General features: G+C 49.8%; 1 protein-coding gene across 1 annotated transcript; it reads right to left on the reverse strand.

Annotated features, from left to right (window-relative positions):
* SLC43A2 (solute carrier family 43 member 2) lies at positions 1-25,493 on the reverse strand. Its single transcript, XM_080630149.1, has 13 exons — positions 25,303-25,493; positions 18,458-18,647; positions 17,224-17,279; positions 16,401-16,477; positions 10,178-10,270; positions 9,259-9,392; positions 8,621-8,823; positions 8,105-8,248; positions 4,565-4,703; positions 3,993-4,125; positions 3,025-3,098; positions 1,260-1,383; positions 1-464 (listed from the first exon to the last, which is right to left on the reverse strand). Exons 1-13 carry the CDS (start codon positions 25,460-25,462, stop codon positions 303-305), a joined length of 1,689 nt encoding a protein of 562 aa, XP_080486275.1. The 5' UTR covers positions 25,463-25,493; the 3' UTR covers positions 1-302.
* Positions 25,494-26,085: the final 592 nt, after the last annotated feature.

Consider the following 26,085-nt stretch of genomic DNA (forward strand, 5'->3'; position numbering starts at 1 on the left):
TCTCTCCCAAGTTTCCTATGCAGAGGCTGTGCCACTGGAGTGTGTGATCAGGGGATAGTTTAAGACACAATATCTGCGTGGCCTTTATAAAAAGGGAAAGAGTCCCATGTTCTGGAATAAGGAGTGGGAAGTCTCCTCCTGCCACGTGTCTGAGGAAAGCTCAGTCATGATGTCCGGCCCTCACTCCAGTGATGGGCAAAGACTGGCAGAGCCAGGGGAGCAAAAGCCTGGCTTACACCACAGGTAGAACCCACGGACGTGGTAGGAACCTGTACAGGGGAGGTTGTAGTTGAAGCAAGAGTTTAAACAAAGGCTTCCTCATTGGGAGTGCCATTGATTTTGAAGAAGAGTTTGGCATCCTCCATCTTCTGCTTCTTTTCTCTCTCTAGCCTGCGCCTGTAGCACACCAGGTAGATTGGAAGGCAGAAACCCAAGAAGCTCACGGCAAGCAAGCCGACATTCACCTGCAAGGGAGAAAGACAAAACACCCTGAGGCAGGCTATGAAGACAACCCAGTCACGCATGCCAAAGTGTCAGAACCCAGCCCACATCACTCAGCTGCAGGCAAACTGGGAGACGCCCTGCTCAGTGTATTGGTAACAGCCTCCACAGGATTACATTTGCACTGCTGTGCCCAGAGCACCACATGTAGGAGCTAAATGCTGCAAGAGTTGGAGGCTCTGGATCAAGACTGCAATGGTTTTGCTCCACAGAACAGGCAGTAACAGCCTGCTGGGGTGGGCACATGGGGGGAGTCCTGATCTCTAGGCTACAAGACCCTCCCCATGTCATGATTTTATTGAACTGCCCAAGCAGGCTCTCATCAAGACAGAATATTAGCCCTACCCTCAATAGTCACTTGGCTTTTCAGACATTAGCATCAGCAACCCCAAATTTCCTGGTGATCAGAGCTAATAGCTCACAAGGGAAAGGGTATTTCTCTGGCATTAAGGTCCACACAGATTCATTCGCTTTCACTTGACAGGTTTTGACTTACCACACAAACTGTTAGCATAAAGCACTCCTGCAGCCTTCTCACTCCCTTTCTATACACCAGCATAAGGGTTAATGGCTTTTCCTCCCAGGGAATCATTACCCACACACAGGGAAGTCTCCTGGACAGCACCAAGGTAACAGCAGACTAAAATTCCAGCTGGTTTTAACCTTGGTCCACGCACAGGAGGCCTTCTGTTTCCAACGAAATGAGCCCGAATCATCTTAAGCACTAAGCTTTGACATTAAGTTTGAGAAGAACTTGCCCAGAGAGGGTCTCCTTCCAAAGGTCCCGTCAATGCCATGAAAAGAGGCTGCTGCAGAAGGGCGAAGAGGGCACTGATCAATGACTGCAACCCTGTCAAGCTGCCAAACTGGGTCGAGGGGTATCTGTCAACAGAGAAAGCAGCATTATTATACATCACCTTGACTGTTCACATCACCCTGGTCAGATTACATTCCCAGTCAACTCCCACAACACAACACAGACCCCAGACATGCATAATATGAAGAACTTCTCTCCCCTGGACTTATGTATAACTACCTCTTTGTATAGAGCGTGTAGCTGTACCCCATGGTGTGCACAGTGCCTTTCTCTCCTGACTACTCTGATCCTGAGCTCTCAAACTTAAGCAGCATCAGCTCTAGCACTTGTTTTGTTTCCCAGCTGTACTGCAGACAGGTGGAAGTGCTTATACAACTACTGTTGCTATTGCAAAGGGACAAGAGTGTTGACATTTACAAGCTAAAAGCAGGGCCTTTTTATCCAGATGATTGCATTTGTGGCTGAGCAATCACTGTCATCTGGTCATACCAATTTGCTCCCTGTAGACGTGAGTGAAACCTGCACAACAGGTTGGTGTGTGTTTTCCTTTTTAGAGGACAAGTCTGGTCCTAAGTCAAACTAAACAACACTGTTGATTGGGAAGTGCTGAGTATCAGATACTGCTCATGGAAAAACAGATTTCAGGAACAGCCTAACATCCTTCTCGGTCCGTGACTGAGCAGTGTTTACAAAGGGTCAGGTTAAACTAAGCTTGGAAAGAAAGAAGTGGGTCCAAACCTTGAAATAGTCAAAGAGGTCACTCTCAAAGCAAAAATACATCAGTCCAGGAAGGTCCAGAGTTGCAATAGTCAAACAGGATTAGTTTAGAAGCAAGATGATACGTACAGCAACAAGCATTTATCTTGCCCAAGACAAAAATACTTCACTTCTAGCTGCCAGGGAACCAAAATCTCATGTGTTTTTGAAGCAGAATTTAGGCTGGTTTTCTAGTCTGGATTCCTTGGACATTGGGACCAAAACCCTTGACAGAAGGAATCTTTGGAGTCTCTATCCACAGAGCTATTCAAAACCCAATTGAGACAGTCCTGGGCAATGTGCTGTCACTGACCCTGCTTGGATATGAGGTTTGGATTCAATGGTCCCACCTCAACAATACCTGAAGGATAACAGCTTCTTTCTGTTCCTCAGGACAGAGGGGCAGATCTATTCCCAAAACCAAAACCATTGCTTCATAAGGAAGAGAGTATTTAGATTCAGCTATTGATAGTTTGGTGCATTGGAAACAGGATGGATGATGTCCTGGGAAAGGGAGCAGGCATCACTAATGGGATCTTGAGCAATGCTTTACTCATGTGATTTCAGAGCAGACCAGTAGCAATGTATTATGTTAATGTTTTACCCAGACATGTAGCTGCTCATTATAAGACAAAAAAAGCCTTGGAGTTTTTACTATATAACCTTGGTGTCAATAGCCTAGTGTCATACCCGAGGCCCATTTACAGCTGTTCCTGTCTCATTGCAGTAGCTGTGCCAAAGGGATTAGCTGTTTCTGAACAAGGAAAACATCAGCTAGGACTTCAGTCCAACTATTATCATAGCCAGTGGTGACTGAGGAAACAAGTTGCATCATTTTTCCCCTCTGACCACAAAGACTGCGCATCCTGATCCCCCTCTCATGTGAGCAGCTTATCATCCCAAACCAGTTTACCTGGCCAGCCATGTATTGCAGACAAGCAGAGACTTACACAGCTGCATAGAGGCCTCCCACAGCCGAGTGGATGAATCCTCTCACGATGGTGTGCAAAATGAAGGAAAGAATCTGGAAAGAGAAGCAGAAAGATGTCACATCCTAGATCCCACCTAGTGAATTCCACTCCCAAAAGCTCTTCTCCTTTCTAGTACAAAGGTGGCCTCAAGGAACCCAGAACCAAAACCTCAAAGATCAGCACAAGAAGTTTGTATTCCTCTCTAAAAGCTCTGCTTTTCCATACTTAGTGAAGGCCAAGATGCAGTGCCCACTGAGGTTAAGCACACACAGGACCCACATCACTTGTAATGTCACTGCTGCAAGGACATGTCCCAGCAGCCCATGGCTGGTGTCACAATCCTTCCCGATTGCTCTCGGGGATGGTTTAGTTAATTTTTCACAAGTTATTGCAGACAACACGTAAGTATGAGCAAACTGTTTGCCTACGTCATAAAGGTACGTTGAAGGATAACATCAGATCACTAAAACTCCTCCACCAAAACCAGAAGGTGCCACAAAGTAAATATTCTTACAGGTTTATAATCCCATGGGTACCACTGAGCACAGCATTTGATGCAGGAAGAACCTGCTGTATAGATCAGTGTCATGCTTCTGCAAGCTTTCTGACCATGAGCAGCTTAAATCGAGCCCTGGTTAAATGCACACACGCTGCTGGGAGCATCTTGGTAGGAAAGTATTTGTGGTTACACAGCTCCAGTGTGAATAAAGGGTGCATCAACTCTGACATTTTAGCTACAGCTGCTTCTTTAGGTTCCCTTGAGGGATGTAAACTGCATGGTACTCCTTGGTTCAACTCTTAACACTGGGAGTATAGGAGTCTCCCAGCCCTCCTGCCTTTAGCTGGTTCTGCTGCCTCTCAGGTCCTCCTGGCACTGTCCTGCCTGCCACTGTGCCAGGACACACACACCAGCCCCTCCATCACCTCCATCCGTTTGGCCTATTCACCTGCAGTGGTAGGTTGGGAATAAGACAGGTGATTCCAAATCCAACCAGGAGGACGTTTGTGAATGCAAAGGCATTGGTGGCATTGGTGATTTTCTGGATCTGACGATCGCGCTTCTTCTTTTTCTTGTCACTTCTGGAAGGACAGCAAAACCCGTGTTACGAAAAGCACGTTCAGTGGCTACTGGAACTCACAGCAAGATTCTCCACGTATCACATCAACTCTATCTAAATGGGTTTGGCTACAGGTCTGCCTAAGGAGGTGGTGGGGTCTCCATCAGTGGAAGCTGAGGAACATCTAGGCAATTATTTCAGTGCTGTTACTCTTACTGTTAGGCTAGAAGGGAAGTCTGAACCTCCCCTGCTACAAGTTACGTTTGCTGTTCTTGACTGATCTCAGTGGACATGGAGGGCAGTTTGGTCCTTTCCTCTGCAATTATCAAGTCTTCCTTCAGGCTTTCTTTCTATCCTGAAGAACCAACATCCTTTTCAGTCCTTCATCACAACACACATTATGCAGAGCAGAGGGGGGCCTGCTACGCAGCTGCGTGTCCCGTGTGGCGCACACTACGCACTGCTCCGTGTTGCTCTCCTCAGTCTCTTCTGAGCCATCATCGCACTCTTTCAGCCTCCAGTCCATGATGTATCCGATCACAGGCGCTGTCAGCAGGCACAGCAGTTGCAATACCCCAAAGATGGAAGTGTAGAGAGCCACTGCAGGGAAAAGAAGAGAGATTTCAGGAGTTGTCAGTCCAAGAAACTGCTCCTCCCTACAGATCACCTCTCATTAAGAGCCCAGACCCAATCTACTCACCAACTACCAGGCAGGGCTTAAGGAGACGAAGTACCAAAGCCTCATTTCATCATTTAGGATCCCAGAGGCATGACATTGGAGTGGACATACAGCCACACTTGCTTCAACCATTCTAGTGATCCTGCATCAGCCCAACAGCAGGTAGGGCTCCAGAAACGGGATGCAGCTACTGCTTAATGCCAGTGAGGTTTATGCTGGTTTGAACCAAAAGGGAAAGTTCTTACAAGCAACACATCCTGCACAGCCAACCCTGCATTAGTCATCCCCTCTCCTGCCTTGCTGGGAGCTGCACTTACAGCTTCTCCACCCAGGAAGCTCCAGCAAGGACAAGCCAGGCCAGGGAGGTGAGGACGAACCCATTTGATGCTGAATGGGCAAGTTTGGAGGCAGAGGAGGGGGAGATTAGCAGCAAAAAACCCCATAGCATCATTAAAACCTCAAACTGATGATAACTCCCCTTGTGTTAAAGATGGGAGAAGCATCTACACAGCTTGCTAAGGGAAAGCTGATGCCAGCAGACTTAGACGAAACCATCCCCTCCTGTTACTGAACAGTTCCCCCATCCTGCAGTGCTGTTTCCACTTCCTCTCCGCAGCCCACGTGATGGGTTTGGGCATCACCCAGCAGTGTGGGTGAGTCACTGGTGTACCACAGCTCTGGAGGAAGGATTCTGAAACTGCCCACCTCAGCACAGCGCGTTCACCAGCTACAGCACTGAGAAAAACACCCAAGAATGTCAGCTTGTCCCTCCCAATGCATTTCTAGACCTACCCAAAGAACTGGAGCCGGGATTTATACCAGAGTTATCTCAGTAATGGAGAGAAGTTTCCAATAAGCCTTTCTCTTAAGCTGCTGCAGCACCCCGATGATACTTTCCTGGCTCCAGTTGCTGGCACAGGAACCAAGAGGCACTTCCAACTCCAACCTCACGTTCATGCCCCCATTACCTCCTCAAAGGCAAGGCCTGAAGTGGCCCCACATCCCCCTCTCATTATAGCAACTGCTGTAGCCAGGAGAGGCAGGTGGCATCACCCTCTACAAACACTCCTGGAGCTGGTTTGCTCTTGTCTGGTTATTTTTTAATAGAGGGTAAGAAGCAAGCCATGCTGTCATGCTTTGCCTGTTCATGCCATTCTGAACACTTAATCTTGGGCTCTACACAGCAAGGGCAGAAGCCAGTGTGAAGCAGGGAATGAAATCTATGGGATCAGCAAAAAAAAAAAGAGGAGGAGAGATAGTAGCTGCTGTAAAAGGTCTCCTCAATTTATCTATCGTCTTAAAGAACACCCTTTCCTAGGGAGAAATAAAGCAAACAGTACCTAGCAAATACCACCAGAAGTAGACAGGACAGAAGCAGAAGCCTGACTAGAGCAAACAAAGGCTGCACGCATGGGGACAGCCCTTCACATCCACTATTCTACATGTCATTCCCTCAAAGTTCCCCTGAGCAAGCACCTCATACAACGAAGTTTTCCTTCCCTAACTCTACCCAAGGTCTCCAAGTGTTCCCAGATTTGAAAGCAAGGTGACAATTCAGTAAAGATGCAGCCAGATTTCAGGTTCTAGACATCAGGTCTACCCTCTCCTGCCTGCCTGAAGCACTGTTACAGGATGATGTACAGAGCTACCAAACTCCTTCGCATCTCCCCCATCTTTTGGGGTTTTCAGAAGTAGCCACAGGCTGACTGCTCTGTCCATGTGTAGGTTTTATAACATGGTCTGTCACCATAACTGCTTCAAGGACACGGTGCCCCACTGCAGCTTATAAGACTTCACTACCTGAGTGATTTTCCCCACATCCTTCTCTCCTGCTCAGGAATAGTCATGTTTCCTTTCACCATCACACTTGCAGGATTGACTCCACTCTCCTCTTCCCTTGCTGAGTGCTCCCAAGAGCAGTTGCAGGTGGAGGGAGCTCTTTAAACAAACCATGTTCAAGTAAACAACTGCAAGAAGAACAAGGAATGCAAGGGAGCAGCATCCCATCCTCTCCCAATCCGCACAGATTACAGTCTAGAGAGCTCCACATGCCTTGGAATTGCTCTCACAGCCTGACACTGCTGTGACTAGACAATACCACTGTTTTGCTGATGCTATGGAAACACTGAGACATTGGACTGCACTGTGAGCCCAGGCTAATGCAGGGGGAGGAGAGGGAAAGCGGGAGGAAATCTTAAAGGTGGCACAGAGAAAATGCGAGACACCCAAGGGACAATCCCTTTATTCACATGAGGACTTGATCTAAAGAGAATTGACAGCACATATCTAAGTCTAAAATACCAAGGAGGGAAGGAGAGGGGGAAAATGAAAGAGAAATAACTAAAGCAAGCCAGGGGAATAGGGGGAAACAGGAAAGAATCCCGGTGGAGGAGTTACAAGGTAAGCAGAAACTGAAGCAGTGTTGGGCAAGGCAGGCAGCGTGGAGTTTGTCCTGTTTACTGTTTCATGTCTAAATGAGCTCTTGAGCCAGGAGATAAAGAGCTGAATGCTGCAGGCTGTCAAGGGCTCAAGGAACAAAGCAATTCAGGGAATGCCAGGCCACTTGGAGTTTCCCAGTTTCCGTCCCTCCCCTAGAGCTCCCTCCTGCTTTCAGAGGCGTGCCTCTTGATTTATCAGCTTCATGCAATCCAGATTTAACAAGCTCAAACTGGATCTTACTACAAAGGACACACACAGGGTGGGGGGGGAAAAAAGGCTAAGTCCTGTTTTGCAATCCTGGGTATTTTCAACAACAGTAAGCTAAGGTATTCCTTCCCGTTTGCCCCCACGTACTCAATCAGAGCTATAAATACAAGGCCAGGGCAATGAGTGCCCCTGAGCCTCCCCAGCACACAACAAGCTGCACGAAACAGCCATGACTTCACTTCTCCCACCCCCAGCTGCTGGGCTGAGACACCTCTAAGTCCAGCCATTAGTCACTGGAGTCAGCTACGCCGTTCTTTGTGCTCGCTTAGGATAACCAAGGCAAACACCTGATGAAATAGGCTTTCCCATGAAAACAATTATCACAGTGCAGCCCCAGAGGCTGCTTTCAACAACCCGTCTGGGGAAATAACATGGAATAGTGTTTAACAGGCACAGGGCTAAAATTAGCTTGACATTCAAGTGTCTGCCTCCCTGCGCCGCTGTCCTGGGCTAGTTCCAGCCCTCCACTAGACCCTAGCAGCACACTCTGACACCACTAATGGCTATACACAGTGTATCTGCTGAGTAATCAGGCTTGCTGGCCTCCTGTAAGGACCAAGTCCAGGTCAGGCCACACTTCCAAGGAAGCAGATCGATGTTTTCAGGTTAACCTTACCTTGATCTTTATCTCCAGACAGAAACTCAAGGATGGTGTTCATGGCTCCCATGTAGAAGATGAGCCGCAGCTGAGTGACACACATGGTGATAAGGCTGAGCAACAAGATAGGACTGAAGACACTCTTCATGAAGGAGGGAGAAGCTGCAGAGGGAATAATAGAGTCTCTGAAGAAGGCAAAAGGAAGCTTCAAACCATTTACTTTTGCCATACCACTGAGTAAGGAAGGGCTTGGTCATGATGGCAACAGTTTAAGAGACAGCAGTGACCGTGCACTGTCCTTCTGCAGCCACACCAGTCACCCACGCTGTTGTCCCCACCACTGACAACACCATATGGTACATTTAGGCAAGTATATAAGGACAGGATTCCCTATATAGCTGAACTTGTGTTTAAATACTGGTGGCTGGCACATGGCCCTGGCAATGCACAGATCACATATATCTCTTACAAACAGGTCTGGAGCCAACAGAGAGGCCTTGTGCCAACACAAGCATCCCACTCATAGAACCACACCTGCATTGTCAGGCTGGCACTTCACTTCCAGGTCCACCGTGGACAGGCAGAGCTTGTTGTTCTCCTGCAATGCTGTTGGCTCCTTGGGGCCCTTCATGGAGCTCCCCACGCTGAGCCGGCGCCCCACGGTCGTCACTTGCTTGTAGAACTGTTTCCCAGTGATTTTGTGGTCAAATCCCAGCCAGCTGAACTTGATTTTCACCCTGTTGGGTAGCAAAGAGCATGAGAGCTGCAACACAGGGCAAGGAGTCAGAGGCAGTTAAAGCTGCAGGATGAAAGGCTATGCGTGGATTTAATGAGCTAGTTTCCATCGACAAGCCTACAAATGGTCTTGATCCAGAGCACAGAGATACTTCCCCAGGGCCAGTTTGGCATAGGTCAATATAGAAATACTTGTGACTACTGACAGATCATTTTCCCTTCATAATTCCTATGCTTTGGAAAGTTCCACTTCCCACAGATATCCGTCAGGCAAGACCTAACACTAATGACAGACGTAAATCCTCAACCTAAGAAGTGGCAGCAATAAACAACATGCAAGGGAGTTCCCTGTCCACCACTCCAAATGAGTTGTGACAGCTCTTCCTAGAGGATTAAGAATGGGATGAGCCCTCAAGGTCAGTCTAGAGGACACTTACGAATAGTCCATGTCTTCTGGTCCTGGGAAAGGCTCCAGGGGCCAGTTGAAGAAGCAGTTGAGGAAAACTAATCCTGCACAGCTTGCCCAGACCAGCAGAATAAGGATGAAGGAGACCCCAAAGTCATATATAACCTGGAAATCACAAGGGAACATGGTTTTGGCTATAAGAGCAGAAAGATACTTCAATAGTTTTTGAATGAGGACTGAGAGGAAGCAGCGGGAAATAACATCCTACATTTAAAATGGGTTTAACTCAAGTAGTAACAAAAGCCACGTTTGTGACATGCAGCTTAGAAAGAGAGGTGTATGCACATCTTTAACAGCAGCTATAGCTGGAGTAACATGCATTTTCTCCTTGGAAAGCCAGCGAGAACTTCCCTGCACACTTGAAGCTCACCTTTACTATATCCCCTTTATGCTAACTCTGCAATGAAACACCTTGGTTCAGAGCCACTATTGCTCCACCAAGGCAGCCCAAGTGACCATCTCCTCTGTCCCTTCAGTGCAGTTTGCTCACTCTGTGTTCAAAGCCAACCACCATTAACAATCACACAGATTAAATACACACAGGTATGAAATATATATATATATTTCTTAGAGACTAAAAAAATCCAATCTTTCATAAAAAAAGATCTTCAGTTTGTTAGTTATTTACCACCTTTAAAACACGACTGTCTATTAGTAGTATACTAGTAGTCATAGTGTCTATTATTAACAGACCCTTCTCTTTGCAATAGTTGTTGCATTCTTGAGGCCACCACTTGGGCAGTCTCTAACACAGAAGGGAACTGAATCTTGCAAAAGCACATCTCCAAGTGGCTGAACAAACAGTCCCTTTTTCCTTGCCGTATCATTGCTAAATGGTGCAAGATGCCAGCAAACAGCACCGGTCGTGAGTCACTATCCCATAGCCTCACCTTGATTCCTGGAAAAGTCACAGCAGAGGAAGCATAGGAGCCAATCATCAGGGCAATGAACGTGGAACGGAGGTCACCAAACATGTTGGGCAGCTGGGGAAGGAAAAGATGGGTTGAAACAGGGAAGGGAAGGAGGCTTTCTTGAGAAGACATGGGCATTTAGGATTAAGACTCCCGGATACCACAGTCTGAAGCAGCCGGTTTTACTCAAGAATGACTTAGCTCATCAGGTTGCATTGATGCCTGCAGCATCAGGGAATAGCTACAGTCCAAGAGTTACGGGCTTAATGGCACTGCTTCTTTCCAGACTGGCAGCATACTTTGCATCAGTTACCTTTAGCACAGGAGTGTTTGCTCCTGTCCTTGTGCTTTCTTTAAGAGCTCTCTACCCCAAGTCCGTAGCCATCACCACCTTTCCTGCCCAGGTTCTTTTACACATCACCCTCTTTATAGCCAAGAGCTGTTAGACACAGGCTGTGATCGCCTTCAACCCACCCTGCAACACCTTGAGCTGCCAGGTTTGTTTATGCACCTTGGGTCAGCACCCAAAGCTTTGCAGTAGACCAGAAAGTTCCTGTTGCAACAAGAAGGAGCAGAGACAAACACAAACTGTGCTGCTGTTTGAGTTTCCATTTCAAGCTAGGTTGCTGTCTCCTTCCATGAAAGCAGACTCTCTTGGCAAAAGCTGGTTATTTCTGCATCAGCTGCATGCCCAAGCACACTATCCAGGAGGTAGGTGCAGGAAGGCAACCACAAACCCTGAATATCCAAGGCTTTATTGCCTGGTGCAGGTACGAAGCTGCTGAACTCTGCATCAAGCAGCAGGCAATAGCACCTCATGTTCCTGCCACCTCCCCAGTTCAGTGCCTGGGCTCCTACCAGGTATGATGGCATTGCTGAGAGCAGACCAGGCAGGTTCTGCAAGGATCTATTGGGAAAGCAAAGCTCTCTGTAGGCACAGCTAGAAGCAGCCCACAGCATCCAATGCTGCCACCTCAACACCAAAAGCACTCCCAGGCTGGCTCTCCAGCGCCTGCTTCCACTCAGGACCCAAAAGCAGAGTGCAGCAGGCAGAGCACAAAGACCTTCCCACCCTCCTGGGAAAGGATGAAATCTCCGTTTTCCCAAACCACCATAATTTAACTAGTTTCCATCACTAATGCTGGCCTGCAAGCTGGAGATTACAGCAAGAAGCTTTGAAGTGGTAGGCTGAGAGCTTGGCTGCTACCTCCTGAAGCTGGTCAATGCACAGAGATTCTGCTGCAGGATGACAGCAGAATCCCCTCCCACCTCCTTTTTTGGGTCACTCCATCCCCAAATTCACATGGGCATCGCTACTCCATCAGCCACAGAGGGCCTCAAAGCAGGACACTGCGGGAGCCTTCTAGGACTAAAGGCATAACCAGCATTTTATCTGCTTAGAGATGCTGCTGAACAAAAATCATCCAGAGAACATTAGATGGAGCCTGAGCAAGCAAACGCTGTCATCACATTCCCCTTCCCCGGCTGGAAAACAAATCCATCTTTCCCAGGAGCAGCATATAAGGCAAGCAAATCTGGCTTGTGTCACGGCAGGGCCGGCATGTTTACAACGCAAGTATTCCTGTGCAGGAACACTGGAGGATCCATCTGGCTGTTTATCATCCCTCTGTCTCACTGCAGAGCTTCCTATGCAGTGCAGTCTCCAGGTCCTCACATAACCCCGGCCAGGGAGCAGCACAAATGATGCTGGTGGTGAACCTGGAGCACAGGCAGAAAGCACCGCACTGCTCTGCAGAGAGCACCCAGCCCCGGATCCCTGCATGCAGGATTGCTGCCAACAGGCTGCTTTCAGGAGCTGCAGGCAGGAAACGGCAAAGGATCCAAAGGTCTGTTACCAGGCAGCAAAAAATCTCTTCTTGGAAGCAGTGGCCTAAATACACACCCCAGAAAACAGCATCTGCAGAACACAAGAGCTGCAGGTTACACAAGGGCCGGTCCCTATCACCAGGGCAGGGCACTGATTTAATGCCAAATACCCTCAACCTAAAGCAATCTCCAGCACTGACAGTAAACAGCAGGGAGCTCGGAGCAGGGGCTCCACAAACACAGCTGCTTCTTGGCTCGGGCTTTCTCCCCGGAGATCACAAAAAGCCTTCTTGGTAACACACAGCTCCCAGGTGGATCCTCCTGCTCCAGGGGTCACTGCAGACATAGATGGGTGTTAAAGCAAGCAGTGATATCCAGGAAATCCCAAGTGTGCTACAATAGGAGCCCTAGAAATGCTAAAGATTCCTAAAATCCTATTTGGCACCAAGCAAGCAGCCAGATGACAAGAAAAGGACATTGGAGATTTAAGGTCTTACCCAACCCAATCTAAGGGGAAACTGCCAACATCGAGCACTTGGGAGGAAAAGAAATCTGAGCCTATCTGGAGGAGGAGAGGGGAAGCAAAAGGAACAAGTCGTCCATCCCTAGACAGAAAAACAACTAGTAAACCAGTATCTGCTAAGCCCTTTGCTCATGCTGTCTTCATAGCAGCAAGTATGGGGAAAACCAAGCCACAGAGCAAGGGGCCTCTTTGTTTTCCTGCCTCCAAGAGGATTCTGATCCTATCCCACAGCCAGAAAGGATTCTTCCTCCACCTTCTGCCCATTCTGGTACAACCACCCCAACGCCACGATGACAGAAACACAAACTCCTCCTGTTTAAAGGTAAATAATACTCAATGTATTATTGACTTCATGCCCTGTCCGAAAGAAAATGACTTGATTTTTGCCATACCTTTATTACAGGCATGCAATCCTAAACTGATAAAACACTTCCTTCTTGCAGATTATTTTCTCATCTGTCCTATAATAAGTTTAAGACCTTAAATCTTCTTCTTTAAGTAATTTCATCCACTTTTGCCTGAAGACAACCCCCATACAAGATACCACAGCAGAGAAGAGAAGGCTGTGTGGAGACCTCATAGCAGCCTTCCAGTATCTGAAGGGGGGCTATAGGGATGCTGGGGATGGACTCTTCGTTAGGGACTGTAGTGACAGGACAAGAGGTAACAGGTTCAAACTGAAACAGGGGAAGTTTGGATTGGATACAAGGAAGAAGTTCTTTACTGTGAGGGTGCTAAGGCACTGGAATGGGTTGCCCAGGGAGGTTGTGAGTGCTCCATCCTTGGCAGTGTTCAAGGCCAGGTTGGATGAGGCCTTGGGTGGCATGGTTTAGTGTGAGGTGTCCCTGCCCATGGCAGGGGGGTTGGAACTGGATGATCTTAAGGTCCTTTCCAACCCTAACTATTCTATGATTCTATTCTATGATTCTATTACCAAACCCAGTTCCCCTCCTCTTGCAAGGACTGTTTGGAAGAACAGTGGAAGAAGTCGAGGGATTGAGAACTACACTATAGGGGAATGGTGTTTTTGTCCAAGCTAAGCTTTGTTTTCCTTATCAGGAGTATATTTGGACACTAAAAATACGTTCTCCAGGAAAGCCTCAATCTGCCCTCTTTGTCCAAAGCAGATGGAAATTCCTGTTCCCGTTTTCCAACAAAAAGACCACAAAGCCCTAAGTTTTCCTACTATCTCCAAGCAGAAAATACTCCTTACACAGAGATGCTCCCCTGCTCCAACTAAAGGGTGCTGTTTGCAGCCGAAGAGCAAAGCAGCTGTGATTCTTTGAAAGGAAAACAGGGCAGAGAACAATCTATCAAAGGCTCTTTGTGGTAATTTATCACACATGTTTGTTTCTCCGCATGAAATAGCTTCAGAGCAGAACCAGCACCAGATTCCTGTGTTGTCAGAGCCACCAACACGGATCTGTTTCCATTTCCCATCCTCACCCACATTGGTTCAGACCGAGTCATGAGGCAGAAATCTTCCCTCTGCATTTTAACAACAGGCACAGCCTGACCTTGTTCCCAGAAGCAGGAACACCGCCGCTCCCTGGCTCTCCCGCCTCGCCAGACCACAACACAGGGTACCCAGAAACAGCAGCTTGTTTTGGCTCTGCGTGTGCTTACACGGTACCCAGGGGACTTGTTACTGAGAAAGGCTTTGAACCCAAAGGACAAAGGGGCATACTGTCCCAGCATCCCTTAAAGATCCTGTTTATCCCTTTTATAGGCATTGAGAATCTCCTGCCCTGCCATCAGATCGCACCATGCCCATGCATGCCGGTATCCTGGGGAGCATCCCAACTCCCGCCTGGAGTGGCAGAGCAGCCACTCACTCATCAGTGGGTTTGTCCCGTTTCCTGGAGCACGTCAGGACACTCGTGGCGGGCAGGAGAAGGAAGTCACCTTGCTTTGACTCCTGTGTGCACGTGTGTGCTCGGCAGCCAGGGCCTGCGGCAGCCAGAACAAGCTCACTTGGCACCACAAGCTGCTCAGTGCTTGCTGCCTCCATAGAATGAACGTCCTTACAAAGGTCTTTGAGGCTCCTCTTTCAGTGCTGGCTTCAGCCTTCCCTTGGTACAGCATCATCCCCATGTTCCTGCCTTGCCGTGCTCCCTATCCACGTGTGGAATGGACCCACAAGAGATCCCCACGTCACTGCAGACACCATGAGCATCCCAGCTTGCAGGTAGAACCATGCAGGGACAAAACAGGAAGCTGACAGTGAGCAAAATACACCTGCATTTAACAGCCACCACCACAGCTCCGTTATGATGTGGAGGGAAGAAGTGCTCCCCTCCCACTTTAAGATATTTATAATCACGTTCACATGCCTCAGGTACCAAAAAGCCTTTGCAGGGAGGCACACGCAGCTACATCTGGATGTGAGGAGCCAGGCCTGAAGCCACCTCGGCTCTTTACAAAGCACACTGTTGTTATCCAGAGGGCATGGGCTGCATCTGAGGTCTCCCTGCAGGGACTCACAGCATCACTGCTTGCCCCAGACCTCCTCAAGGCTTGGATCTCTTGGAAGATGTGACCTTTTTCCTGCTGCTGTACTTCCTGAGTGCTGTGGAACAGGCTCACTAATGACAGAGCTAATAAGTGGCTTTGCTTACTTTTCCCAGTGCTAAAAGTCACAGTGCAGCACATCCAATGCATCTCAGCCCTTGCCCTTCCTCCTCTCATCACCAGTGGCTCTAAAATAACCCGTGACCCTTTAATAACCACTCAGAAAGACAACAGCAGCAGGGTGGGGAATCCTCTCCTCTCCCACAGCAGCACTGATGTGCTCCTCTCCTTGCTCTCATTTGAAGCGTGGCAGGATAACATTCACCCCACAGTTCTTGGGAGCAAGGCAAAGGCTTCCAGTGAAGAACACCCCATGCAGAGCAAAGCCTGACCTCTGCACGGAGCTTTGGAAGCTTGGGGTATATGGAGGCAACAGCAGCAGCAACCTCAGTACCCAGGGATCTGTAAACCCAGCCTCTGCCAAATTCAGGTCTCAGGAGCTCAGGCAGTGTCTGAGCCCTGTTGAATTCAAGGTAACCTTAACAGAAGGTTTCATTTCAACAGCAAGTTCAAGGCAATGCAGTCCAAATCTGAACGTTCTCAATCGCAGCTCAAGAAGCATCACTGCTCTGGGAGACTTCCCACCCAGCCCTGTTTCATCCACACTGACAAGGATCAGGGTAATGAGGTAGAAAATGAAGCAGCTGCTTGAAGGACAATAATGCCTCTGTCTCTGAGCAGCAAGAGCTCCAAAACAGAGATCTAGCTGACAGGGCCTGACCTATGTTTGCAATACAATCCATGGACTAAACGGATCCAAGGGGAGCTGGGTGCATTCAACAAGGCAGCATTCCTAAGGAAGCCTGGAAGGGAATCTCACCCTTCTTGAGAGCAAAAGCTTTTGTGCTCAAGAACAACCATTTCGCTGGGCTGAGATGGAAACTGTGCTTGCAGAAAGCTGGTTGCACCCAGCTGCAAGGGGTTGTGCCCTGCTGAGCCTTCCTGCAGTGTGTCAAGGCCAAATCCAGTGCAAACACATGTCCAGGCTGTGCCAGGTAGCTGAGCACTGCAGGTATAGGTGTGTGACAATGCATAACACCACTTCCTTTTCTTTCCCCATGCCTTCACCTGAGATGCAAGGTGAAAGAGAAGGACTGGGTGAAAAAGAAGCCTTAGAATAACCACTCAGCCTCACAGGTAGGAGGGGACTGACCCTTTGTACCAGACAAAATCACATGCTATTCAAGCCACAGGCAAGCAATCCACTTTGTTCTTTCCTGCTAGCCCAGCTCACAGCCATAGTAAGGAACAGAATAGTCAGGTAAATAGCTCTTCACTTACCGTCAGCGATGTGAAGGTCATACACATCCCCCCAAAGCCATTCAGAGCCAGCGCAATGAATATCAGCACAGACAGAGCTGCAACAATAAAAAGCCACCTTTAGCTTTCACTGGGGAGAAGAGGAAGAAGAGAGCCCTGAGGGCTTTGGTCCTGACACATAGAAATCGCAGTGGGCCCTCGGGATGTGCCACACTGTTCCTGACCCAGCACCATCTCCCCAGCCATGCAAAGGAGGGCCCAGGCTCTCCTCCAAGAGAGAGTCCAGGATGGGATCATCCCTCCAGGATGGAAGGGTTTGGTTTCTCTAGTGAACACACTTGCTGATGCAGCTTGTCTTAATGGGTCTTCAAAGGAAGAGTTACTTGAAAGAACTGTAATTCAAACAGCCATCTCGCTATCTGGTCCTGAGGAGCAAAGGCTGCCTCCATCCCTGGCCAGAAAGCCGATTACACATTGCTATTACCCATTACCCATTGCTATTACTTATTTCCCAACCCTGAGAAAGCCATGAACTTGTTTGGGATTGCTCTTTCACAGGACCCAGCCCTGCCCAAACGCACAGCGGAGAGGCCTGGCTATCTCAGACACTTGGCCCTTGCTACACTCTCTCTTTAGCATTGTGAAACACCAGCTCTCCCCAGAGCCACTCAGCTCCCACAGGCCAGCAGATGCTTTGCCGTGTCCTCAGCAGGACCCCATTGCAGCTCTGGGGATGTGCCAGCGAGAGCACACAGAGCCATGTATGCCTGCTGCTTCCCCCCTGGAAAACCCCAAAGCCACAGCCCCACATCCCCCCCAGCTCAGAGGAGGGATTCCTACTTACAGTCCGGGTTACTGGCACCGTAGGCGATCAGCACACAGGACACGGCAAAGCAGGCACTGAAAGGGAACAGAACCCATGAATTTCTTATAGCCAGCCTTATACACAGTAAATTACATCGGCTTCTACCTCCTGAGCACCTTGTTAAGCAAGCACAGAGTAATCCCTGTAAGAAGGGAAGAAAAACCCCAGGGAATACCCAAGTATCACAGGCAAACCTTGCACAAGGACTGCGGAAACAGCCTCTCCTCCCAGTATCGAGGCAGCACTTGCTGGACCCAAATTCCCCACTGGTTTTCCAGCACAAAGCTTTGCCAACCCTCACCTAGAAGTGATCAGAGACCTTGGTCCTGAGACCCAGCTGTGGTCACAGCACTCAGAGCCTATTCACCAGCTCTTCTTTGGTAAGGGTTCAAACTTAAATGGGGGAAGTTTAGATTGGATATAAGGAAGAAATCCTTTACTGTTAGGGTGGTGAGGCACTGGAATGGGTTGCCCAGGGAGGTTGTGAATGCTCCATCCTTGGCGGTGTTCAAGGCCAGGCTGGACAGAGCCTTGGGTGCCATGGTTTAGTGTGAGGTGTCCCTGCCCATGGCAGGGGGTTGGAACTGGAGGATGTTAAGGTCTTTTCCAACCCTAACTATTCTATGATTCTAAGGTCTGAATCAGAGACTTGCCCTGTTCTTCCCCCTCTGCCTCCAGATCAGCTCAGCTTCTGGTAGGGTTTTAGTGCATTCAAACTCAGCAGCACTGGGGTCCACTGTGCCCAACAAGTCCCTAATCCCTACCCACCACGGAAACAGCCAACAGCTCTGCTATTTGAGGCAGAAAACAAGGCAGAGAAGGCCTCAAGAAGACAGGCAGGACACGTTTATCCCTAAGTTAACTCCCTGGCTTGCAAGCAGTGATGTAACATCTTGGTTTGGTGCCTCTCAGGACATAGCTCCCAGCTCAAGGAAAAAGCCACCCTCTGTGAGTCACAAATGACTCCGCTCTTCCTCCAGGCTCCATGTGGCCAGGGAACCCAGAGCAACACTGAAGTGTGGACACACAGTCCTGAGCCCTTCCCTTATGGAGCAACTCACTGTACCGGCCAAAATCCAGTGTCCTGTGCATGGGCAGCAGCTCCCAGCCCCACCCCTTGGGATGCAGGGACCCACAACAGGCACAGCACCCACCAGCCCCATACAACACATGAATTCAGCCCTCAGCCCACTGGGGAGCCCAGGACACCAACCTGCCGAGCAGCCGGAGCTTGCGAGGTCCATACTTATCCATGACAATTCCCAGCGGGAGCGTGATCGCACTGAGCAGGAAAGACCCAATGGTGAAGGCCAAGTTGAGCATCTCATCCTGGGCATTGCAGGAAGGCCATTTGTGCTCTGAGTCCGTGCTGTTCTCCTGGTCAGGGCTGCTGGTGGTGTTTTCTACATGGGATAACAGAGGATCCTTATTACAATGTGTTAGGATGAGGCTTGCAGTGATGCAGGAAGGAAAAGAAAAGCCCCGTATTCAGGTGCCACAACACCCTTTGCACTCCGTATTTGTTACAACTGGTGAGAAATGGAGATGGGAGGGAGCAGCAGGGCAGGGAAAACCAGCTGGGAGCAGGAAAAGGACACACAGGCACCCAGGGACACATATCCCAAGCAACAACAAGGTGACAACCTAAGGACAGAGATTCACTATGAGAACAGCTACAGGGCAAGGCTCTGGGACTAAACCCAGAACCCAAAGGGACTAATACAAAAATAAGGACCTCCTGCTCTGCACTCAGCATGTTCTCAGAGATCCTTCCCTTAACTAAACCAGGCACAATAACCACAGCTAAGGCAGTTATATATAGCCAGACATTGAGTTGACAAGGCCTGGCACAGAGCAACAGCCTGCTCAGATGAAAAGCTTCCTACCCTCACTGCAGGCATGGGGATGAGGGATAGCTTTGCAGCAGCCACCTCGCTTCCCGACTGCTCTGGCTCCGAAACATCCTTCCTGGCTTTAATACCCTGCTCCCAGGAGGGCTGGCAGCTCACCTGCCTTCTGTTTGTCACAGGACTGAGGCATCTTTAACTTCTGCCCCATTTCCCATCCTTTCCCAGTGGGTTTAGGCCATACGGATCAATTCTGTCTCCAGCTTTCTGTTCTTGCCCTCGCATGAGGAACTCCGCAAGCTCCCACGCTGAACAGAGCCCCGTTGTGTAACAGAGGCAGGAACAGGGCAGTTTAAAAACGGAGGAAGAAAGCACAAGTTCCTCTTTCTTTGCAGCAGCAGTTTTAGTGCCTCCTGGTAACTCTGCTCCTGTTACAAGCCTGTCCCAAGGTGCTTTACAACCCCACGCAAGCACATGCGTCTTTAGACTTGCATTAACCCCATTGTACTCCACCTCTCCTCCTCTCAGTGCTTATCTGCCTTTGGAGCCTGTGCTGGTATGACAAAGCACTTGCTTTCCTACTGCTGCCACAAGCCAGCAACGTAAAACTGCTCCATATTTAATAATTGATCTGATGGAGTTCAATATTAAAGGAGGAGTAGAGAGAAGTCGCTTACATCCGCATGGAGCAACACTGGAGAATCCCAGTGAGCCCTGGTTAGTGAGTTAACCAAGTAGGAATTCCCCACGTACAAGTGGCTTCACATTCACTGCTTGGTGCATCTGTGGAGGAGATCCCCTTGGCTGCTCATGCTCCCCTCCCTGAGATCACACAGCCCCATCTGCAGCTCCTTTCCTTTTACCCCCTCCTTAGCATCACAAGTCACTGGTTTCACCTTGGCTCTCCCAGCTGCTCTCCGAACAACCCTCCCAGCTTTGTGTCCATTGCAAACAAACCGCGCTCCACCTTTCTTCATCAGGGATTAGCAGGAATTCGAGGCTCTCCTGCAAACCTCCCTCTGTCCCCTCCCAGCCCTGCAGGGAAGGCACGTGGCATTTCGCTTCCATTTACATGGCTTGGAGCAAGCTGCTCTAGTGGAAGGTGTCCCTGCCTGCACAGGGGGCTGCAACAGGATGAGCTTTAAGGTCCTTTCCAACCCAAACCATTCCATGGTTCTCTTGTCCTGTCCAGAGTAAGCAACAGATATCCCACATGTTCCCTCAGCATCCCTTCTGCAGGGAGGGCAGAACTCCAGCCCGAGGTTCCCACCTCGCATCCTTACCAATCAGGCCTGAACAGACATGGGAGGCTCTCTGCAGCTTTCAGGCTACATCTCCATCCGTTTCATCCAGCTTTCCCTCACAATCTCCTCTTGGTGCTGCCCAGGATCTTAAACACCAACTTGTGATTAAACACCAATCTCCACGAGGCAAGCACAGGCACACAGCTTCACCGCTGCTTGGGCTCCCCACAAAGATAAAATCCATAGGAAACAGATGCGGGAGAGAGGTTAAACTTGGGAAAACAAGGAGCTGGGAGGGGGGAAACAGTGACAAAGGAGTTGTGGTTTCCCTGTGTCAGCACTCAGACAGCTCAGCTGCGGAGTGGAAGAAGGGTGGAGGGATGTGAACAGTGCAATGACCTTTAGCTTCTGGCTGCGTGTGCTAAAGAGCCTGTCAGCCCTGCCCACAGAGACCTCAGACCAGAAGCAGTCAGCATTTAAAGCCTGAATAGGTGAATTAGTGTTAATGTATTGATGCCTATAGTTACAACATGACCCCGAGGAGCTCCCACAGCATCCCCCTGCTGCAGACCCTCCCACAGCATGCACGATGAGCAGCAGCACCAGGAGGCAAAGAGGACACAGTGAGGGGACTCAGACCTTCCTAAAGGCTTCCTGCAGCCAGGAAAGCTGGGAACAGGACCCCAGACTGCAGCCCCTGCTTGTACCAAGCACCTTGCATACAGCCAGCTCCGAGGAGGGGCCAGGCCACTGCGCTGTGTGGAAATACAAATGGCTTGTGAAAATAGAAGCAGCCCCTGAGCAACAAGGGAAGAGCCACTGAGATGTAATGGAACCGATTCAAGCAGCCCTTGGCACCCTGACCCCCCACGATCCATCTCCACAAATAGAACACATCAGAGGGGCAGCGGGAGCATGCACCAGGTCCAGCCAAGAGCCTCCTCACTGGGGAGCACAGATTCACGTGCCAGCAGGTCAGCAGCACATGACATGCACCTAGGAGGAGATTAATGGGCAGAGAACCTGCCTAACTGCTCACCTCCCTAAAGCACCTGCTCACAGCAAACAGCACTTCCCCTCAATCACTGTTCAGATCCTGTTCCAGATCAGTGCACTCCACACTCTTAGGGGAAAGTCTCCTACGTGCCCGGCTCTATCCGCATCAGCACCTTGGGGAAGGGCTGTCTCTGCACTGACAGTGATGCCATCCCCAAAGCCTCTTGCCAAGTCCACCTGCATGCACGTGTGCCAGGGCTGCCATGCAGCAGAGCCACCCCGGCTCCATCCATGTGTGCTCACTGCTGTCTCCCTGATGCTGGAAGCAGCTCCAAGTCTTTATCGGCAATTACAAGAACATCCTCTCTGGTTTTACAGCGCTTCCCTCCCCCCCACAAGCAGCAGGATTGCTACTGCCCAATTAGTAGTTCAAGTTACTATTTAAAGAATGACAGCTTCGGCTGCCTTGGTAATCTTTTATGTCAAGCTCATCGCTGGGATTTATTCAGGCTCTTACTGGAACATTTAAAGTCATCCTTTCTCCCAAATTAAGTGCCGCAGGTTCCACAAGAGGGTCAATCATTAACTACTCTTTACCAACCTCTTCCAATCCCAAGCACACACCAGAGGAATGAGCTCTTTCCAACACTGCCTCCCATCTCAGATAGCAGAGAGGAGACTTCCTTTCATCTTGGTTCACGGATCACACCGAAACAAGCAGGGAGGACGTCCCCAGCCACCCGATGGCTCTGTGGGGCACAGCCTCACCTTCCCCTTTGATTGTTAAAGAGGGCAGAGAAATAAATCAGGGCCAAACAGACTGGGAGCATTGGTTGAAAGATGTGTGCAAACAACTGTGCAGCAGCCTGCCCACATAGGAACATGTTTTCCCCTCTCAGGATGGTGTCATACTTCTGGGAACTGGGAGGAGATGTTCTTGCCTTGTACCACTGCAAACGCTATGTATTGGGGTGTCCCTCCCTGCCCCACACCTCCAGAATCCCCCTGTCTTTGCACCCCAATGAAAGCCTCTGTAACAGAGCTGAACTCAGTTAAACTCTCATTCTCTCTCCAGCTGTGGTTTCACTTTGCACCTTCAAGAGCACTTAAAGCTGCTGCTCAACACAGTGTGTTTCCTGCACAAGGAGCATTTACCACATTCACTCTTTTCCTGTTGACAGGGCCCCAGGCACCGCCTGTCCCTGCATCTTGACAGCTTGGAAGGGACCTTCAGACTGCGAGTTCTCTTCCACAGATCCCATGCATAACAGTAAAGGGCTGTAAGGCAGCACCTATGCCCATGTTCAGGCACATTACCCTGCTGTAAGTGAATGAGCTTATCATCGCTTGGGTTTTCTGCAGCCCTGTCTTAGAGGAAGGTCCCCTGTTCAAGCAGCTCCTTATCTCCGCTCTGTGTGAGCAGGTTCAAGATTGCTTTTCTTTTCAACATCTCAAACCCAAGCCTTGAGCTCCTTAATCCCAGTAACATCACAAAGCCATGACCAGATCAAGCTCCCCAGCAGCCGATAAGGCCCAACTCCTGATAAAGACCGCGGAATCAGCACTTCCACCAAGGAAAAGATGCTGCTTCAGTCGGTTAAAGGCCAAGCCATAGCGTAGTAAAGTTAAAACGGGAACAAAGTGCCACAGACAGCCTCTTTGTCAGCAGATTTTAAGCATACCTCTTGGGATGGGATGTGGTCAAACCTGCCACCGGAGAGGGTACAACCCCCCCAAGCACAGCTGCTTTAAGGGTACGTGGTGTCTGGATGTGCGTTTCTCCCTACGTGTCCATCTCACAACAGAGTGAAGGGCTTGGCAGACCCCGCATGTTTGCACGTTGGCTGAGTGAAACCCAACACCAGCCAAGGGCAGGCAGGGAAAAGGGGAGATTCAACAGGAAGACAAGGAACCCTTCATGGATTGCAGTCACTTTCAGCTACCTTCATAGAGGAGCCTGCAGAAGGGACAAGGTCTAGGTTTCAATGGAAGGCATCACAAAGTGCAAGAGCTTTTGCTGACAAATGGAAAGCCCTGCCAAGAACCTTTGGCTCAATAGGAAAAGTCTCTTTTCTTGTTGTTGTTGCTGTTGCAGTTCTTGCATGCACAACAGAATCAGCAACAAGTGCCCAAAGGCGACCGGTTATAATGTGTTTGCACCAAGCTTCAAGCCAAGGCTGCAGGATTCCATGGGTTACACTAAGAAAGGCAACCACTCATCCCAGCCAAGGTTGAATTCAGCTTGGTGCTGGTCATTCAGTGAGCACTGCAGGGCGGCTGCATTCCCCACACATGGAGCCAGGGCTCTTCCCTACCAAATCACTGAGTTTATGACATGGAGGATGAAAACAGAGGGAGGGAAGTGAGTAAGCAGAGATACAGGAGGAAACCGGTGTGACTGGTCCTCCATGCTCATCACCAGCCACCCCTGGGTTCAGCAGTGATGCCCAGATATTTGAGGACAATGAGAACATTTGACTACATCAGTTTCTCATCAGGGACTCCGTTCTCTTGCCTCAGGGCACACTTTGGTCACTGGGAGGAAGGAATTGCCTCCCCCCCCACCCCCCAGGGCTGTAATTTCACCATAGGCCAAGCATTTGCATTACCCCTGTGGTTCTGTAGCACTCCCATGGGGAGAGCCATTGGCAAACAGGGGTGAGGATCTTGATTTGGGTCAAAGGCAGAGGAGTTGAAAGCCATCAAAGCAAAGGGTAGGAGGTGGGCCCCAAGGGAAGCAGGGCTCATCTCAGGAAGCAGATAGGAAAAGGGCTGCTTTAGGAGACAGTCAGCATTTGCTTATCAACCCTTGTGTGCCTTATCTCCGTGGCAGAAAGCCTCCACCTGATAGGTTTAATGGGATCTCTTACAGAGGCTCATGACACAGTCACCATGGCTTGGAGATAACAAGCCCTACCAGTCTCCAGTGTTGAGGACTCCTCCTGACCACCCCAGTGACAAGTGCACACTATGAGCAGAGCATAGGATGGAGATCGAGCAGCCAAGCTGGTGGAGGACTCAAGCACATCCATGTCTACCAAGTGCACCAGCATCTCACTGCATTTCAGACTTCCCCCTCTATTCTCAGCCATTGCCCACTGAGGGCCCATGCACTCATTTCCAACCCCTTTTTTTCCACTTATGCTTCCTCCTCCATCCCCATGCTCACCATGGGCTGATCCACCATCACACAGCACAAACACCCAGCTCCTGCCTCTCTTCTCTCTGCTATTCCCTTCTCTGAGCACATGCAAACCTTTGTCACTGAAGCAGCTTTCCAAACCCACACCACACCTTTACCCTCAGGTTGCTTTTAACCCCACTGTGGGACACCCCTGACCACAATCCTCTCCATGTTCTGGCTGGGATATACATCCACCTACACGCTGGTGTTCCCAGGGTTATCCTTCCCACACCACAGGATCGCCTCCTTTCCTGCAAGGATGTGGCTGCTACACAGACAACTGCTTCCTCTGCTGGGGCCAGAAGGTAGATCTCCATCCCTCAGAGGCATAACCTGGTTTAAGCACATCCTGGCTGTTTGAAGAGGGAACGGAACAAAGCATCAGCAGCACTGACTTCTGCAGCGTCTCCTCAAACAGCAGCACTGGGCTCCTCTAATCCTATGGTCACCCATGCTCTTTTCCTGCCACTAAGGAGAGAACACCTATAGTTTCCTTCTACAAACACCCTCCCCACAAGTCATCATCTTCCAGATGCAGACCCCATGGCCAAGTGGAAAAGGCTGCCAGAAAAGCCTTTACCTGATCGATGAGGCTTCTTTTCCAATCACTCTGCAAAGCAACAGCAACTACAGGCACATCACAAGGATGCCACTGGCTTTAGAAAGGAGCACACATCCCTTCCTTCTACCCCAGGACAAACCTGGAGCTCAGCCCTGCTCCGGTCCAATCCCACAGCACCAAACCTCATCAGCAACTTATTCACACAAGTCTCCAGAGGATCCTTACCTGACTCATAGCACAGGTAGGAATAAAACCCTTCTGCTTTCAGCATGATGAGGAGGGAGCCCCAGCCCAGCAGGACAGCAGAGAAGAGCAGGTTCTCAATGATGGCTGTGGATGCCATCCACCAGCGCCGGCGATGGGCGGTAGCCAGCGTGGGTGCCATGGCTGGGTGGGATGATGGCCTCGATCAGTCTTAACCTGCAGGGACCAGAAAAACATCCATCATATACTGCTCAAAGAGTGCAAAGCAGCCTGGTTTAAGAGATCTCTCCAGTGGAACACAAGAAAACCTGCCTGTGAATGCAAGGCACTCAGGTGTCAAACTTGTTCTTGCAGGTACCAGCCTGCCAAGTTACCTGGAGGGATGTGGGAGCACCGATGCCCTTGGAGCAGCCCCTCTGGTGCACGCAGTGTGACAGAGGAGCCTTCAAGGACTCCGTTCTGCCTCCCAGGCACCAGGTATGGAAACAGAGCAAGGATCAACTGCCCGGAGCCCGCTGCCCATAGCCTGCACGGGGTGAGCAGCCCATTGTAAGGCATTAATGAATCAATGCCAGAGCAGGGGTCTTCAATCTCTTGTCTGCTTAAGGGAGAGGCTAGGATCCCCACAGCACTTTAGTGACCCACCAGGTCTACTCTGCCCCATGCAGGAACACAGAGCTGCTCTGGAAGGTGAGCATGGGTCCTATATAGGATCAGAATCAACCAGATTGGAAAACTCCTTTAAGACCAAGCCCAACATTACTGTGGCTGCCCATCCCTGGCAGTGTTCAAGGCCAGGTTGGA

This window comes from Psittacula echo, assembly GCF_963264785.1.
Source record: "Psittacula echo genome assembly, chromosome: 15".
In the NCBI taxonomy this organism is placed as follows: Eukaryota; Metazoa; Chordata; class Aves; order Psittaciformes; family Psittacidae; genus Psittacula; species Psittacula echo.

Bases quoted from the DNA above. Each gene is read 5' to 3' on its own strand.
- SLC43A2 (XM_080630149.1), bottom strand. From the start codon at position 25,462: ATGGCACCCACGCTGGCTACCGCCCATCGCCGGCGCTGGTGGATGGCA. The intron at 18,648-25,302 runs GTAAGGATCCTC...TATCCCATGTAG, and splicing joins CTACCTGTGCTATGAGTCAG to AAAACACCACCAGCAGCCCT. The intron at 4,704-8,104 runs GTAAGGTTAACC...TTTTCCCTGCAG, and splicing joins GTCTGGAGATAAAGATCAAG to TGGCTCTCTACACTTCCATC.